Raw genomic sequence first — 19,672 nt, forward strand, 5'->3', positions numbered from 1 at the left:
AAAGAGTTCAGATATAATTTCTTACGGAAGTTTTGTAGATATGAACAGAAGAAAGCATTAGAAGCTGCAGCACGCTATGTCTGAACCAGCAGATTATAAAAATTGAATGTACATCGGGTTTCTTTCCATAAAACATCAGTATTCAATATATATTTTCATTTGCAGAAGTTTTTAGAATATTCTATCGGTGAAATTTTTTCCATTCATTTTGTATGGGAGAGAGAATGGCCGAAAATGAGGATTTCAAGCAAATATGTATGAAAAACGGTCAAAAAGATGGAAAAATCAAAATTTCCCCGATAGAATATTTTGAAACCTTCTGCAAATGAAAATAAAGCTTGAATACTGATGTTTTAAGGAAAGAAACTCGATGTACATTCAATTTTTATAATCTGCTGGTTCAGACATAGCGTGTGCAGAATAATTAATGCACAAGTAAAGAAAAAAAAACTTTAATCTTCCGGAAATAGGACACCACTGCACTAAGGGCCAGGATCGCAATCTAGCGAGACAAAATGAATTACTCCTTAACGAAGCATTTCCCGCACATGGTGTCTTCGACATTTTTTTTTGCAATCTTAGGGGCATTAATTGCCAAGAGTTCAGTAGTTTGCAACTTATCCGCATAGGTGGCACCAGTATCTATTTTTTTTTTATTTTTACATTCTGGAGATTTAGTGTCTTCGGCAAAGTTTTTCATTTTAACAAAATAAACAACTTTTTCTCAGACGTTAAAATTCCACAGTCTACTGTTTTGGTTTTATTTAAAAAAAAAACTTTAATAAATAGTAAAAAATCAGTTTTTCAGTGCGACAAACTTGACATTCCAATGTTGATTTTCAAGCTTGATAAAATGCGAATCGAGTCAAGACTTCTAAAATGGATCGAATCGTATTTAACTGACCGTTTACAGATAGTAAGATTTGAGTGAAAAAAAAAACAAAACCTATCAAAGTATTATCAAGAGTTCCTCAAGACTCACTTTCAGGACCTTTACTTTGTATATTGTTTATAAACGATATCACGTATATTCTTAACTGCAGTAGGCTTTTTTTGCATCATTGGTCAAACATGCCTATTTCTCTCAAAAAATATTCTCTGTCTTCTACATTTTCAATTTCCATAAAAAGTTTCATATCGTCAGCATATATGAGGATCTTGATGTGCTTAACCTTTCAGTACTCGCGCCAATTTTTGTAACGCGAGCAGTCGCGCGTTGTACTTTGTACAACACCCATACATTCTGAAATATCTAAGGATCCTGATTGTTTAGAGGAGGACTGTCTTTGGCAAAGTTGTTGTAAATTTCATGGGCTACTTGATGCTGACAAAGTTGATTCGTAATACGTGCACTAGGCGGCGCTAGTGAGCAATATCATGTTATATCTTATATCTCAGGATCCTGATGTCTTAGAAACATGGTGTCTTCGATAAAGTTGTTTGGTAAGTCAACGGCTTACAGATTATTGGCCGTTTAATTGGAAATTCCACCACTAGGCGGCGTTAGTGAGCAAATAAACTTTATATCCTATGTATCTCGGGAACCTGACAACTTAGAAAGATGGTGTCTTCGACAAAGTTGTTTGGTAGGTCAAGTACTTACGGATGATTCGCAGTTTAATTTGAAATTTCATCAATTGGCGGCGCTAGTGATAACGTAAATATTATATATTATGTATCTCTGGACCCTTATTACTTAGAAAAATAGTGTCTTCGGCAAAAATGTTTGGTATATCAAGGGCTTATAGATGAGTGACAGTTGCGCTAGTCTCATGTAGCTCAGGATCCCGATTAAAAAGGCACGGGACACCGTCTACAGCCAGAGGCTGTATAGACTGAACAGAACTTAACACTAGACCATGGACCACTACATACATTACATGCACCAGCGGATAGCATGGTGCGGTTACACGCTTGGTAACGCTAACCGAACGGCCACGAAGCTTCACTTTACTCAGAAAGATGGTGTCTTCGACAAAGTTGTTTGGTAGATCAAATGGAGGAAAAGTTACCTCTCGTGCCGACCTTCTATAAAATCGAAAACTTACAGATAGTTGTCCGTTTGAATCGTAATTTCACCACTAGATGACGCTAGTAAACATAAAAAATGGATATGCAATAGTTCTCAGGATCCTGGTTACTAGAAGAGAGATGGTGGTTTCAGCAAAGTTGTCAAATAGGTTAAGTGCATTTGGTTGATGGGTCGTTGAAATCAATATTTCGCCAGTAAGTGGTGCTAATGAGTATGCAAATTTTATATCTTATATATCTCCGAGTCTGGGAAGTTGATATCTTTGGCAAGATTGGTTGGTAGATCAAGGGCTTTCAGTTGATTGACCATTTGATTCGTGCTTCTGCCACCAGAAGACGCTAGTTGTAAATTTGCAAAAGCATGAAGTGTTATTATTCATCTAGAAAAAAATCAACGTGCTGTAAATTTTTATACTTCCGAATGTTTTCAAAATTTGAAAATTACACAACTAGTTGATTATAATTTGTTTAAATTTGCACTTGATTGATTAATTTTACATGAAGTTAAAGCGCTTAGTAAAATATTTAATATCTGACCGTCGTATTTCAATATACTCTATCTTAAGGTTGTCAATGTCACGGGATAAGTACATCCATACTTTATCCACCAAACAACAATGTCGAAGACATCATCTTTCTAAGTAATCAGGATCTTGAGATATATGAGGTACAAAATGGGAATGCTCACTAGTGCCACCTGGATGTGAAGTTGCACGTCATATTTGTCTTCATCAGTTAGTGTCTGATCTACTAAACAACTTTTCAGAAGACACCATCTTTCTTAGTAATCAGGGTCCTGAAACTCATGAGTTATAAAATTTGAATACCCACTAGCGCCACCTAGATGTGGAGTTTCAAATCATACGGCTCTCCATCAGTTAGTGTTCGATCTACTAAACAACTTTGCTGAAGACATCATCTTTCTAAGTAATCAGGATCTCGAGATATATGAGTTATAATATTTGAGTACTCACTTGCGCCACCTGGATGTGGAATTCCACATCATACTTGTCTTCATCAGTTAGTGTTTGATCTACTAAACAACTTTGCAGAAGACACCATCTTTCTAAGTAATCAGGGTCCTGAGATGTATGAGTTATAAAATTTCAATGCCCACTAGCGCCACCTAGATGTGGAGTTTCAAACCAAATGGCTCTCCATCAGTTAGTGTTTAACCAACCAAACAACTTTGCCGAAGACACCATCTTTCTAAGTACTCAGGATCCTGAGTTATATGGGATAGAAAAATTACATGCTCACTAGCGCCGCCTCTCGGTTGAAATCTGAATTTCTCAGATCACCTCGCGAAGGCCCTTGATATCCCAAGTAACTTTGCCGAAGACACCATATTTCTAGATCATTTAGATTTTGAAATACACTAATTCCCATTCAACTGTCTATCTTATCTTAAATATAGTACGTTCTTCATATTGCGATTTTCAATTTTCCGCATTATAAGGAGTTATACTGTTTTCAAAAAAGGTCTTATAATATTCCAAATAAGATTCCTGTAGAATACATTTGGGGTTGACATCGATAGAAAAGATGGTTTCAAAGTAATAGTCGATAATTCTCATGTGTTGTACAAAGTACAACAGCGCGATTAACGGAAGGTTAAGCGTAAAAAAATGTACCTAATTCAATTACGTTCAGCAGAAAACATAGCACACCACCGATAACTAATTTTTTGGGAAATCAAGAAGTTGTAAAGTGGAGTTATCTTGGATTCGAAATGAACTTTCACCGATCATTATAACGCTATTACTTACAAGGCAATTAATGTACAAGGCTTCATTAAGCGTATGTGTATTTGGCTAGAACTTTCAGGACCCACACACAATAAAAACATTGTACGTTGCTTATGTAAGATCACCTTTCTGGATGCAACCTCTCTGGTCTAGATCACGTTTGTGATGAGCGATTTTCTCGGCTGGGCATATATTGGCCCATCCGTCCCCAAAGGGTTAAACATTGAAGAAAAATCGAAAAAGGTATAATTTTCAAATTATAATATTTCACAATAAAGCTTCAAAAATCGCAACCTGAAATTTTCGGCAAACACACATTAAAAGTCATACTTTGATATAACGTAACTCGATATAACGTAGCTTTTTTGTCCCAACTTTTTGCTATTTCAGTAACAAGCGTGATTTATTGAATAGTCCACATGATATTACAAGCCTCCTAGAACCAATCCAGCTCTCCAGTTGCGTTATACGACTAGTTTCTCCGGAGGAACTCCTTAAAGAATGCCAGGGTTGATGAGGAGATAATTCATGGACATGGAACTACAACTATGCCGAATTTTACGTATAAGAAGTATAAATTGTTTTTGTTTACATGTCTGGCCGCGAGAAGGCGAGAAGTTCTATGTCAAAAATTGAGATCAATCCATCAAAGCAAACCATAGTTACCATCTCAAACTTGGCCATTTTGTATGAAAATCACCGATCAATTATGTCGTTTTAAAATTAGGCGGATATGTTTCCATGACTCTGGTTTGATTTGAAAACTGTTTGAGGTGTTATATCTGTTTGTCTGTGCCCCAACCACAGACAAACAGACGTCTCACTCTAATCCCTTCCCATCGTTTAAGTTTTTAACGGGTGATTCAAATAATACATAGCTCGCACATAGACAAACAGACGTCACACGCCGCTCGCTTCCCATCGATCACCTTTTTAACGGTTGATTCAAATTTTCGGTATTTGGTCAATTGACCATTCGCGACGTTGGCATCATTTTGCTCCTGCTTGACGTTTGCTCACTACCGCCATCTATAGGGCAAATCGATGAAGTACTAGATTTGTAGTAATGAGCTGAATTTTTGTATGGTGAGAAGGTCAATTCTCCGGTTCTGCAATGAAATGGCGCAAAAAGCGTGGGTATTATGATTCCTTGCCTAATTTGATGCTGTTTGAGCAAAATTTTGGGCAGCAGTGTTGTTGTTTTCTCCATTTCTTGCAACATAAACAACATAGTTATCCAAAGTTTTGCTCAAACAGCATAAAATTGGGCAAGGAATCATAATACCCACGCTTTTTGCACCATTTCATTGCAGAAATGGAGAATTGACCTTCTCACCATACAAAAATTCAGCTCATTACTACAAATCTAGTACTACACCGAACGTGCCCCATTGATGGACCTGCCAAACACAGTACGTTTACCATTGGGCGTTTCCGTGACGATATTGTTAAATTAAATTTGTGTTAAGTATTACGTCTGCTTTTTCTGTGCTTCGCACATCGCTCACTCACAACGCTTGCATCGTATTTGGTCCTGTTTGATGTTTGCTCACTACTGCCACCTATTAAATGGTTTGCGAATCACTGTGTGATTAGCATTGGACGATTATATTTTCATGAAGGTAATATTACTCGTATTTTGTTTCTGCCCCAACCCTTCTATCGTGTACGAGCGTGACTTTTCTTCAACCCTCTCCCTCTCTACGATACACATGGCATGTCATCGATTCCTTGTGTGGTGTGGGAACGTCCATAAATTACGTCACGCAAAAATCTACCATTTTCAACCCCCCCCCCCCCCCGCACCCTGTGTCACACTTTTTGTATGAGACCTCTGAAATTTTTGTATGGGATGTCACACTTTGTTGAACCCCCCCTACCCCCTCAAAGCGTGACGTAATTTATGGACGTTCCCTGTTCTAATAACGTGATGAGTTGACAATATGGTGGTATCATACCACAGACAAACAGACATATCCCTTAAAATAATTCCTGCTTAAAATAACTGTTACGAAAATATAATCGGCCAATGCAAATAACGCAGTGTTTTATCGATAATACTAGCAACATTGTTGAAAATTGGGAATCACTGTTAGCAGAGCCACCACGAATGAAGGTGCCGTCGATGCGGTGACGCTTGCCGTTAGTTTTGAAAAAAAAAATAACAAAGTTCCGCGCCTTCTTGCTAGAGTAGTCTTCGAAAAAACACTGCAACACGTGCTGCTATATCTATTCCAGAATGTCATCAACCATTTTTATTGGGCTATGGAAATAATTTTGATCGTTTATTAACCTTTGTATGCACCAAAAACCATCAAGAAACACATCTTATTACTATTGTGCCTTGAGGCAAATTTCAGAACGAGATCTCAGAATTTCCATTCTATTGTTGAATTCCTTCAGAAGATCGTTCAAACAGCACGTGTACTCAAACTGCTTAGCGTGTAGATCATCTACGAATCTGATAATGATGTCTTCAAAGTGCGGGATGTCGTTCGTAATATCGATCTTCAATTTGCTGATGGTGTCCGCCATCGATTCGGGCCTAGAGATGATATTGTTCGGCTTGAAGAAAACCTCGAACAGCTTATACTTTTGTATTTTAGCTTCACTTTCGGCGAATTGTCCATAGATTTCAGCAACGTCCTTCTCGATGGAGTCATCCAGCTTCTTGATGCATTCGCTGTACTTGTTGCCCGCCCAGCCCATGTCACCCTGTAGGCTCGGAATGTTGTTCTCCCAACACCAAACCTCGATACTGTCACCATAGCGGAGAATGTCCAGTTCGGCGTTCATCAGTGTCTTCAGAGAGTTCGCCTTCAGGTCCAACGTTCGATTGTAGAAAGAGTTCAGCTCGCCCAAGGCCTTTCGCTTTGATTCGTATAGCTTGTTGATCGTGACATCTTGCGCGTTCTGATAGTCGGGCAAAATTTCACGGAGTTTGTCGACAGCATCTAAAGCAATGTGGCGCACTTCAGCGTATTGCGCGTTCTAAACGAGATTCATGTATGAGATTGTTTAATATCAGCTCGTACTTTATCCTGAATGCGTAGTTAGTTATACTTACGGCAAAAGCCAATAAACCAAGAAACAGCAAAATTTTCATGTTGAAGGATTGCCAAATGTAAGCGCGCGTGACTACTGTACGGTTTGCGAAATGAAGCAACTCGTCGAGTGTTCCGGGTTTTATAGAACGAAATTATTCCAGCTATTAATCTAATCTGGTTATCAATAAATCCAAGAAGTGGGTCCGATTGACGTATGTATATGGTATTCAACAATATTGTATAATCTATACTCTTTTACTGAAAGGAAATTTGCTCACCTATATTACCATTTTGATACGCATCATAAAGAAACGCATAAGATAAGATGAAATCCAAAATTTACCTTCGGGTCATTTCGAATATAAACGACTCAAGAAATGGTTTATGGTACATAAACCTGCGTATTCTATTCCTCGACAGTTCAAAATGAAACTGTTACAAGTTGTTCTGGTATTACTGTTCGTGGCTTTTATTGTAAGTAGTTAGTTTTCAATCGATACGAATGTTAATAATGACATCGATTTAATTTTAAGACTGCGAAAGTGCCACCTAAAAGACAGAGCTCACTGAATGTACTGGCGCAGGTACAGTCAGTAATTCCCAGTAAACGGAGTAGATCCAGTGAGCAGTCCGCCACAGATGTGCTCAATAGTTTCTACCGCAGCGTTCTGACAGTACAAATTGAGGCTGTTCAGAAGGTCTTGGACACCGAAGCCGAATTGTCGGCCTTCGGAGAAACCGTCGATTACTGGTGTTGGGAAAACAACGTCTCACTTCTGGAAGGCACCATAAGGTGGGTTGGAGTGGGTTACAGCAATTGTTTGGCAAAGATGGACACGTCGGTCGCCGAAATACTTTCAGAAGTGTACAGCCGTAGTCACGACGAAGAGGTAGATCTAAGTAAGTATAGTGTATTTGGTCTCTTCCGGAAGAAGAATGTCATCAGCAATCCAGATGCCATCCAAAAAGCAATCGCTTCGATAAATTTCGGCATCACCAAGGTGATCCCCGAACTTAACGGAGTGCTGCCCGGATTTGAAGCTAAATTGAACGAAAAACTTACAAACTATTCTGGATGTTTGACTCAAAAGTTTAGCTCTGCTAAAGTGACGCTCGATAGTATGTTGAGCAGTGCAAAAGTGTGTGCAGAAAGTTACTGAAAACGCTGAAAAATGTCCAGAAACTGCGCTAATGCAATACATGTCTGCTCAATAAAGCACGTGGTGAGAAATTTTATTGATAAAGCTTTTTGATAACGTTCACATGCCCGACACAACCAATTAGATCAACAATTTCAAACTATTGAACCAGGGGGCGTACGATGTACTGAAACACCAATATCATAGAATCTGCATGTACCCATTTTATAAGTTACTCTTAACCGTAACGGAGCGTAAATGATTGTTTTTTGGCGAAACTTAAAATAAAATGTAGGATATTGGTACCCTTATCCCTTATAAAGCACGTGGCTCCCATTTTCATCCTATAAAAAAAACAAGAGATTGAATTGAAGCACTGTTTGTTTTGTTTCTTATTTTTGTATTTTTCTTTTTTTTTTTGTTAGAAGTGAGCACGCATGAAACAAAAAAAAAACGAAATCAATCGGTGCCGCAATCGCTCGTTTTCGAATAGGATGAATTTGGGAGGGTACCGGCGCCACGAGTGATAAATCAACCTACTACTGGATGTCAATCAACCGTTAAAAAGGTGATCGCTGTTTCTCTGTGGCTAATATACATATGCGCGTATGCATGTCTTCTGCGCGTAATTGTCTTTTTTTTATAGTTTATTGCATTACTAACTGGACTGCGACAGAGTGCGGAATCTTAAATAAAAGTGCGATATTGCATCAAATCGTTCTGGTGTCTTCACCGCACTTATTCATCATGAGCTAATGAATAAGTGCGGTGAAGACACCGAAACGATCTGACACCAAATCGCACTTTTATTAGAGATTCCGCACTTCATCGTCGCACTTTTAACTGCGCAATGCGCAATAAATGGCGACCACTTTTCCAGGTCTTAAATGATGGTAGAAATTCAATCGCAGTGCCGATACCACGTGTAGTCGCAGCAGTCATCACATTACCCGGCCATGTGGTAATCTTTTTCACGAAAATTTGAAATCCAGGTTTGTTTCTTTAGGCGACTAACAGGGGATAGGGGCTGTCCATAAACCAACCACGTGGTCATTTTTTTGGGACTTTTCAAACCCCCACCCCCCCCGCGTGGTCATTTGCCCATACAAAATTTTTAATTTGTCCATACAAAATGATCATTGGCCGAACCCACCTCCCCCCCCCCCATGACCACGTGGTTTATGGACAGCCCCATAGACAAAATGATAGGGACAGGTAAAATTTTCACTTTTTAAAAAAATGTTCAACTAACTATAACTTTTTGAAAAGTGCATCAATTATTTTCAAAATTTCACTGTAAGTAGATATTCAGCCATTCCATAGAAAAACGATATAGTGCATCTCCGATTGTCGTGAAACTTGGTGGGCTTGGAGTTCTTCGGAAATAATTAGACCCGTATTTTTTTATTTCGTCATTAGGGTGACCAATTTTCATATAGGGTGATCCAAAAAATCATGGTTTTTCAAAACTAAAAATTTACAAAAAATCGTAACTTTTGAACCAGTTGACCGATTTTAAACTTCTTTTTTTGTTTGAAAGCTATTGAGTTGTAGTTGTAGAAAAATACGCCCAAGGGGCTAAAATGTATCGAGTACTACAAAATATGTAAATATATTAGTTTTTTCACGTTTTCAAATAGGTCAAATGGTTCAAAAGTTACGATTTTTTTCAAATTTTTAGTTTTGAAAAACCTTGATTTTTTGGACAACCCTATATGAAAATTGGTCACCCTAATGGCGAAATAAAAAAATACGGGTCTAATTATTTCCGAAGAACTACAAGCCCACCAAGTTTCACGACAATCGGAGATGCACTATACCGTTTTTCTATGGAATGGCTGACCGGTTATTTTCTTACTTTCCTTTAAAACATATTTATATTCAAGTCAATTAGAGGGAATTGAAATGAACTATAATTGGCATTTTGAATTTGGAACGATGTTGAAATTTTGGATAATTTGGTGTTTTGTTAGAAAAATAATCTAACCGTTATAATTTTCTTCCGTGTTCACGGACAGAAATAGCGTCTGATTGATATAACTTTTTTGATAGTTCGCCTAAGCTTCGATGATTTTCTTGGTATAATTATTTCAAATGGTTGTTTCACGACGATTTGATGATTATAGTAAGCATATTTCTTGTTTGAATCAACAATTTTGAATACCAACCATAATAAAATTAAACCAAGCATATATGTCATTACTTTGGCTGCTATCTATTCAACCACAAGGATTTATCATGGCGGCGTCAATTGAAAGTATCGACAACGAGATTCTCCAAGGCACTTCTAGAAGAAAATTTACTATTCCCTCAAGAAATAGCTTGTTTAATCCTCTGAGATGCATATTTCGATAAGAAAAAGTGAGAAAAGTGATCTTTGCAACGAAGAAAGGGCATTTTTGACGAAGTCATTCTTTCAACAAGATTCTCCCATTTTCCTGCTATTTTGTTGAAGTGAGCGTAAGCTTCGTATTGCACACACATACTACTATTATTGAAAAGTTTATGCAAAAATTTGAAGATTTGCAATATTTTTTCAATGAAATAGCAGTGATTTTCTATGTATGCTTGAAGCACCTTAAATCAATCATCCGCTATAGTTAGTTCAAGCCTCAAGTTAAGGGTCTAGTTAAACATAAACATGCTTGAATCCACCATGACAATAAGTGAACTGTCAAATCATCAACCATAAATATTGTTGATGGAAGCATATTATGATTGAACCAACCATACTTCTTGTTCTAAAGAGATCATCAATTATGCTTAATTCAAGCTTCCATTATTCTTCGACCTATTATATTATGCGCAATACAATCTCGAAATATGATTATATAAAAGTCAGTGCACAAATATGCTTGTTTGGGACCGCAATATGATTGACTTGACTTTATTTTTTTCTCCGTGTTAAGAATTTTAAGTTAACTCAAATGTTTTCAATAGCTCATTATATAAGTCATAAATGCTCAAAATTTCATTGCATTCGGTTCATTGAATCCGGAGATATATCAGCTCAAAGTTGGCAATCGGATAATTCTACCTTTTTCTAGAATCTTTATAACTTTGTACAGAACAGCCCGATCTTTTTCAAATTTTGACCACTGATACACAACTAGTTGATCAAGTCGCAGTGAAAATTTGAGAATATTTGAAACACTTTTCGAAAAGTTAGAGCTAGTTAAACATTTTTTGAACAGTGAAAATTTTGCCCGTCCCGATCATTTTATCTATCCCCTGTATCTCGCGCGTATCACTGCAGCTGAAAATAGTCGCCGAAGTAGATTTTATTTTGATTCGAATAATATTTCTAACATAACCTGTCAGAAAAGAATAAAAAATCTTTAGCTCATTTCCGCCCTTATTGTAGAAGACGTGAACATGATATGATAAACTGGCGACGACCTATGAGCGATTTTAAACATTTTTCCTGTCATGCAAAAATTCAGTAATTCTAAAAAAAATCTACATTTACTGTTTTCTCCGTGCAGTTGAAACCCGGAAACTTTGACCTGCGAAGTTGGATTTTTCTCCAAATCCGTGCGTCGCACCTAAATTCGGAAGTGCTGCGCTGTATAGCGGACCAGGTTTACTATACAGCGAACCACTTCCGAAGTTAGGTCCGACGCATGGATTTGAAGAAAACCCCAACTTCGCTAGTCGAAAACTCCGATTTTCAACTAAATTGAGAATACGTTGGATGACAAACACAAAAATGGCGTTAGGTCTTAAATCAGTAACAAATTTTGAAAACGACGTATAATCAATGCTACACCACACGTGCTACACTATACGTCGTTTTAAAAATTTGTTACTGAAGTGATGGTAGAAATTCAATCGCAGTGCAAGTCGCAACAGTCATCACATTACCCGGCCATGTGGTGACCTTTTTTCATGAAATATCAAAGAGCGCTATGATGGAAAATTTAAAATCCAGGTTTCTTTCTTTAGGCGACTATCTCGCGCGTATCTTTCACTGCGGCTAAAAATAGTCACCGAAGTAGATTTTATTTTGATTCGAATAATATTTCTAACATAACCTGTCAGAAATGAATAAAAAATGCATGTTTGTTTCAAACATGGATTGCATTTGCTTCAAATTTGACATTCGATTTGTTTCAAATAGTTTTATTTTTGTGGTTTGAACAAATTGATAATTTATTTAAATTTATCTCAAATATTTTTTTATTTTACCATAGATTTTTCCGCGTGTGACAGATCGGCCCTACGGAAATCTTTGTTTTCCATTAAATTTACTAATTGCTTCCTTTTGCCTCTCTCGTAGCACTTTCAATACCAGGCATCATGTAGATCTCATACTCTCCCGAAAACAACGGGACCTCGCGGAAACTCTTGGGGAGATTTGACGTGTTTGCAGGAGAAAATCTTCTTCGATCCTGCAACTGGAACTTGTGATTTTTGTTTATGTTCTCGACGGCAAAACGAGGGGCTCTTCAATGGGTATTGTAGAAATCAATAGGGGGATTCACTAAACAGCGTAAATCGATTAAACTGATTGAACGTCGCGATCACCAAGGCAACCTTTGATTATCTCATTCGCAAAAGCATGAAACATTTCAAATAAGCAGAAAATCATGGCTTACGCAGCAATTTAATCTGTTTAGGACCGATTTCTTCACCTCGGCTTAACCGGTAAGCCAGGCTTACCCATACAGTTAAACCTGGCTTAACGCTTAAGCCAGGGTGAAGAAATCAACCCTTAGGGCCGATTTATTCACCTACCCGGCTTAACGACGTAACGGCTTAGCAAATGAAGGCGATGGCTTAAGCTAAGCCAGGCTTAACGAAATTTCCCATGTCATTCCAGTGACTTTCCAATGGAAACGTCATTTTAAGCCGCCGATATTTTGAAATGCCCGTTATATGCAGTATGAACACAGACAAACAGACATATTACTTAGAAGAAAATTGCTTCAAAAACATCGTTTGGCATCTCACTAGCACCCTCTATAATGCTCAATCCGAAGCATTCATTTGCAGGTGTGGTTTCCCTCGGCTCGATGTAGCAATTTTGCAGGTGACGACTCCCCCGTGCCGTCATCCATTCTTAAAACATGAATGAAGGTTCATGATTGAGTCATTTTATGTAAACATTGATCGGCGTCGCGTTCATTTCTCTCCAAAATTGAGAGGTGATGTAGGCACAGCAGCGCCACCATGACACATGCGAGCACAGTCCGAACCACACTATATTTTCAAAATGACCGTTAAATCGTGCGATGATTTCGATTTGAGTAGTATGTCTGTTTGTCTGTGGTATGAAGTAACAACAACAAAACATCCGTTGAAATTTTAGTAGGAAAAGCGGAATCGCTCGTTAAACTTTTCGGATGCAGAAGGAAATTAACAATCATGAACTACCTAGACTGTTGATATTTTACCCAACGCTAGTATCGGCATTGCAGAAAAGGCGTTGCAATGTTGATTTTATGTTTTGATATCCAGAATCGCACTTGCCGTGACAACTCCTGGTTGTGGATCAAACAATTGCATTATGATTCATAATATAGCGCATTTAGTTCACCACTGGACTATCGCACTAGTTTTCACGAGTGCGAAAACGCTAATAAAAGTGCGCGATTGCATCAAATCAACTCGGTGTCTTCAGAGCACTTGTTCTCCATAGATTGAAGAAATAGTGCGTCGAAGACATCAACCTGATTTGATGCAATCGCGCACTTTTATTTACGTTTTCGCACTTATAATGTCGCAGTTCGCAGTCCAGTAGTGAACTAAATGCGGTATACAACCGAAATCAGTTGCTTTATGAATCATATTGCAATTGTTTGGTATTGGTAGTACGAAAAACTAGTCCGTTGTGATACGGCAAGTATAAACCAAATTTCATAGTGCTGAGTTGTAAAAAGATATTTAAAATCCACTTGCGTCATTTTTAGGTAGTGGAACTTATGTATAAAATTTATAAATTATATAAGTCATTCCGATCCTCATATAATATATTACTGTATAGTAGTAAGTACTGAAACTTAAACTCACTTTTAACTTCAATTGTCCTTACATGACACGGTTTGTTGAGGAAACGTATTAGTATTCACAAGCTAATCGCATACCAGAAGGACATTATGAGTACTCTTTAAGGAAAAACTTCAGAGTATACAAATATGGCTGCCACAATGGCCGACTTGGACCCCTGCTCACGTTTTCAAGAGCACAAATCTTGAAAATTTTTAAACAAATGTGCTAGATTTGGAAAAGCTACCTCTTTTTGCAAGTGAGCAAAGCCAGGATAAACAAATGAGGCATGTTTCGATGCTTTTTCGTCAGATTTGTGCCTCTAAACTTTGTATGCAAAATTGAAATGGGATTTCTTGATGTTTCACCTTAAAGAGTTTAAATTGTTGCATAAGCCATGATTTTCTGCTTATTTGAAATGTTTCATGATTTTGCGAATGAGATAATCAAAGATTACCTTGATGATCGCGACGTTTTCTCAGTTTACGCTGTTAAGTGAATCCCCCTATTCTTTTTACATGGTAAATTTTTCATGTAATACAAGTATTTGGAATTGAAAAACCGGGAAAAAATTGGTAATCGCACTGGGAAAACCGGAAAAAAGAAGGGAATTTCAAAACTGAAATTGAGTGGCCACCCTGAAGAAAAAACCTGCCAATAATATCCAACGTCACCCTATTAGGCAGCATGTATTTATTACGTAACGCCAAAATCGACATTTTTCGACCTCACTTCCTCTTCTCCGTAACGCTTTTTTGTATAAAACCTTACAATTTTTGTATGGGCTGTAATGCTTGACCATACTTCCTCCCTCCCCCTAGAGCGTTACGTAATTTGTGGATGGCGCCTTAGGTATTCAAAATATGTAATGTTTGGAAGTACACCACGAATAATACTTTTTATATTTAGAATTATGAGTCAAAATGTTGAATATTCGATGGGCTAAACGTGCTTTGAACTAAGTTTTTGTAAGAAATCAGTGTATAAAAAGTTCTTATAAGAATTTTTTTGAGTGTCATCCTATGTTTGTTTGTTAAAATATAACATCTCTTGAACCATAACAGACAAACATATGTTTATTGTGACCTAAAATTATGGAAGAACCGAATTAAAATCAACACACTGCCTTTTTGAAGACTCAATCTAATGTAAAAACTTAATTGTCCCAAAAACCGATGTTGAATTCATTATATTGACGACGCGCTGGCTAGATTATCATTTTCTTTATTATCACCTCCATCCGTATCCAAACGTTTTACAATTGTATCGTTCCTAAGTTTACATGTTTTATAAAAAACTAGCTGTCCCGGCAAACTTTGTCTTGCCGTCTTGTGGTGGTTTGACAACTGTTGAGCTCAAAATAGTACCGCACTCTAGATTGATTTAATATTGATCACGCTGAATTTGTTCCCGGCTCATGAAAAATCAGTACTTTATCAGTTTTCTTACTTTTCTAGTTGATTTGCGTAACTTTTTGTACATATAAACACAGCCACCATGAATACGAACCAAACCGTGCAAGAATCATGTTGATCGGTCCACCCGTTCTTGAGTTTTGTTGCCTCAAAGGAACTTCAAACTCATTTTTATATATATAGATATCTTTTGCTGTTTTAAAAATGTATCCATGAATCAGGTGAAAAAACCCAAACTCTGCAATTTGCGGCTTAAGCCTGGCTTATCTCTGCTAAGCCACCTCCGAGCACCGCTTAAAATAAGCCACGCTTAACGTAAACCGTAGCTTTATTAAACCGGGTTTAGTGGTTAAGCCGAGGTGAAGAAATCGAAAAAAAGTTAAGCCCGGCTTAAAATTTTGCTAAGCCTGGTTTAAAATTTAAGCCCGGGTGAAGAAATCGGCCCTTAGTGAGTACCCCTAATATGTAAATTGAGCTAGCTTTTAAAACCTAAAATTTTGGTTTTAGAAATTGTATCAGTTTACCAAATAAACATGAATATTTTTGTTTCAAATGAACGAAATTTGTCTAAAGTATCACAAATCTATCATCAAGTGACCCTTGAGAGTTAGGAGGTTCATAGAGCCTTTGGTTGTGTAACGGATTTATCTAAAACAAAATTACCTCATGTTGCAGTGGTTGTTCTTATCAATTCAGCTCCGTAACAATGGCCCATAATATCTCAAAAATATATAACAACGCTTATTGGTCCATCAACTACTTTGGTAAAAGCAGTGGATGTTGTAACGTTTTGACGTTTTTATTCTGTTTAAGTAAAATAAAGTTTGAATTCAGTTGGATAAATTTTGATAAATCTGTTTTTTTTTTAATTTTATCTCAAAGTTCGTATAGGGTGCGGGCACCGGTTTTGGCCAGTCTAAGGGAAATCATTTTTATAAAAATAACCAATAATCCTATGAAAACAACCAATGCGTCAAAAGAAAGGTTTCAATCTATATTTTGAAGGAAAAATGTAGAAATCATGCCAATACTTAATTTTTGTATTAAACGTGGCACTGGCCAAAATAGAAGCTCTGCCGCAGTTTTGGCCATATTCTTAAGTTTGGTTTCTATTTTGGCCAATCACGTGTATTTCTTAGAAATTAGAAGCATCCTGGCCAAAATAGATATATGGGAGCAGATTTTTTAAGGAAATATATTTTTTTCTTCCATTTTTAATCAAAATGTGTGGTTTTCACAGCTGTAATCATCATATTGTATTAGGATCTACTAGTAAAAAATAAATTTACGCCGATTTAGATCGCAACAGGCTCAATACCGCACTATGGCCAAAACTCCGGACTGGCCAAAACTGAAGCTTCTATCCTATTTAAATTATTACTATTTGTAGTTTTTGACATTTTTATCTTTTCAAGTAAAATCCTATTGGAATTGCATTTGCTCAGCTTGACTTTGAATTTGAACATTTGAGAATATCGTTCGTGTATGGTTTGTGTCCTGACTAGTTAAATAACGATGCGTGTAACGTAGATAGAGAGGAATATTTCGATGGCGCAAAATGTACTCTGCGGCCATCCGAATTTTGTTGGCGCGATTTTAGATAATAGTCGAATAATTGAATTGGATATGTATAACGAAAAGAGGCATAGTTTCTTAGTTTATTCTTGTTTGCGGGCTTCGTGGCCGTGCGGCTAGAGGCGTCAGTCATCTAGGCGTTTCGTAAGCCTCGGAGTGTGGGTTCGATTCCCGCTCCAGTCGGGGAAAACTTTTCGTCAAACGGAAAATTCTCCACTGGGCCACTGGGTGTTGTGTGTTGTCCGTTGTTCAGTCTGTACAACCTCTGGTTGAAGACGATGTAGTGTCTTTTTAATAGTGGACTGAGGTCCGATTAAATCCACGTATTCCGCTCAGTTGTAGTGTTTGGCAAATACGAAAAAAGGTAATTATAGTTGATTTATTGTGTGAATTTAAATAGTTAATGTGACTTCGCGTTGGACTTTCAGCGCAAGGCGTTTTTTTTTCGTACGGCTGGAAATTGTGTACTTCTTCGGCGATCGCTATCGTCGAATCGGGATTCAGTCGGCGGTGTGAACCGCCCTCTTCGTTCGTTTGGAACCCGTGTGCTCGTCAAGGCCCGCCTCTCGCAGGTAGTTAAACGGAGGGCAGTGCAGTCGCTAGAGCAAAGAGTAGCGAATTCTCCCGTCAGCCGCCAATTACCGACGGTAAGGTCCCGTCCGTCAATTCCCGTGGACCGGAGTCACGAGAGTTGGTTCATCGTAGCGTGTCGTCAATCGCACGCCGTGAATCAGGTCAGAATTTGGGATATAGAAGACGTAGCATTCCCCGCTCGGCCTAGCAGGAATCTGAGTACACGAAGCCGGGTCGCTGGGCTCTGCTGGGTCCCTATTGACCAGAGGAGGACCATCCCGGGAATAACTCTCGATCATCCCGAAATTCGGAAGCTTCCGTCCAGCCGCCACTCCCTCCGCACCGTACTTCGACCATAACGCACAAGGGTCTAGAAAGTCATCGTCGGACACGCCGATGGCCGCCTTCAAGTTTCGCCATCTTCGAGTCAGCGGAGTTCTGTTCCCGTCAGCATCGAAGTTCATCGAGTAAAACCTGCGCAGGTACGTCCATTTGTGTTCATGGCCATGAAACTTTCTTGTTCCGTACGTTTGTAGATAATTAGTTCAACCCGAATGAATGTCGTTCTGAGTTCATAATTTATGAATTACTAGCTGTCCCTGCAAACTTTGTCTTGCCGTCTTGTGGTGGTTTGACAACTGTTGAGCTCAAAATAGTACCGCACTCTAGATTGATTTCATTTCGGTCGTGTTGATTTCCTTCCCAGCTCATAGAAAATCAGTTCTTTTTCAATTTTGTTACTTTTCTAGTGGATTTTCGTAACTTTTTTATACTTATAAACACAGCCACCATGAATACGAATCAATCCATGCAAGAGTCATCCTGATCGGTTCAGCCGTTCTTGAGTTTTGTTGCCTCAAAGGGACTTGAAACTCATTTTTATATATATAGACTAGCTGTCCCGGCAAACTTTGTCTTGCCAAGTTGTGGTGGTTTGACAACTGTTAAGCTCAAAAAAGCACCGCACTCTAGATTGATTTCATTTCGGTCGTGTTGATTTCCTTCCCAGCTCATGAAAAATCAGTACCGTAAAACGGGGTATCATTGATCAGCGGGGTAACATTGATCGGCTTGACCGACCTCATGAAATGTTCAAACAAGCATTTTACATTGAATCAGTTTCTGCTATCGAATGGTATATAGTAATCTGCTATTATTTAGCTATTAAATGACATGTAATTCTTGAAAATTGAATTTCATAAACATTGAAATTAATCGATATTTGCATAACTGTGTTTCGTAACGCAATGAGATACATTGTCAAACATTCATGCTTGGCGTGAATACCAGATACAATATGAGGTTCAAAATCACTGTATTGCTTCAATATGATATCCTAGAGTTGGATTTAATGAACGGAACTTTTATGAAAATTATGTTTTCCAGTAAAATACACGATTTATTAAAAATAGGCTATCAGTTCCTTAAGCTATTGCCTAATTTTAGGCGTTATTCGCGGATTGGAGAATTTTAATCTTAAAATAACTCAAAAAGTACATAACTTGTAAGAATTTGGACAACATATTCGAAATTAGCGACCCCGAATTTAGTAAGTAAGAGTATTTCCAACACAAACGAACATTGATCACTGACATGATCAATGTTACCCCAAATCAACAAAATCAAAAATTAGATTAAAAGTCTATTTAAACATGTTTAAAAGTTTTACAATACTTCTTCGAGTTGCTTAACACATAATCAGAGGGCCAGTACTTGTTTTAAAAATATAATTTTAATTTGCGTTAACAAGGGAACCATTCAAGAAAGACCGAAAATTCTGATCAATGTTACCCCGGATTACGGTACTTTATCAATTTTGTTACTTTTCCAGTTGATTTTCGTAACTTTTTGTACATATAAACACAGCCACGCCAAATACGAACCAAACCGTGCAAGAGTCATGCTGATCGATTCATCCGTTCTTGAGTTTTGTTGCCTCAAAGATGAAAAGGTTGAATTAGAGTTTCGTTTTCTATTACGTTCGACTATTTTGAATAAAATCACTCACTGTTATGTTTATTTCGTTAAGTTTGTTGTTTTCCTTCAGCTTTCCGTGAGTTTTTAGTTGTGTTCTTGACAGAGTTTGAAATTGGGTTTTGTTTTAAGGAATTCTGCCGATTTTCCGTGAATCGTTCCAAATCCTCTGAAATAATAGT

The 19,672-nt window shown here is 37.7% G+C and overlaps 2 protein-coding genes across 2 annotated transcripts; one reads left to right on the forward strand and one right to left on the reverse strand.

Moving 5' to 3' along the window:
* Positions 1-6,015: 6,015 nt before the first annotated feature.
* Positions 6,016-6,986, reverse strand: LOC109420494 (uncharacterized). Its single transcript, XM_019694864.4, has 2 exons — positions 6,847-6,986; positions 6,016-6,770 (listed from the first exon to the last, which is right to left on the reverse strand). Exons 1-2 carry the CDS (start codon positions 6,883-6,885, stop codon positions 6,114-6,116), a joined length of 696 nt encoding a protein of 231 aa, XP_019550409.4. The 5' UTR covers positions 6,886-6,986; the 3' UTR covers positions 6,016-6,113.
* Positions 6,987-7,161: 175 nt separating this feature from the next.
* On the forward strand, positions 7,162-8,079 carry LOC134287005 (uncharacterized). The gene is made up of 2 exons (XM_062848717.1): positions 7,162-7,300; positions 7,360-8,079. Exons 1-2 carry the CDS (start codon positions 7,211-7,213, stop codon positions 7,984-7,986), a joined length of 717 nt encoding a protein of 238 aa, XP_062704701.1. The 5' UTR covers positions 7,162-7,210; the 3' UTR covers positions 7,987-8,079.
* Positions 8,080-19,672: the final 11,593 nt, after the last annotated feature.

This window comes from Aedes albopictus, chromosome 2 (assembly GCF_035046485.1).
Source record: "Aedes albopictus strain Foshan chromosome 2, AalbF5, whole genome shotgun sequence".
In the NCBI taxonomy this organism is placed as follows: domain Eukaryota; kingdom Metazoa; phylum Arthropoda; class Insecta; order Diptera; family Culicidae; genus Aedes; species Aedes albopictus.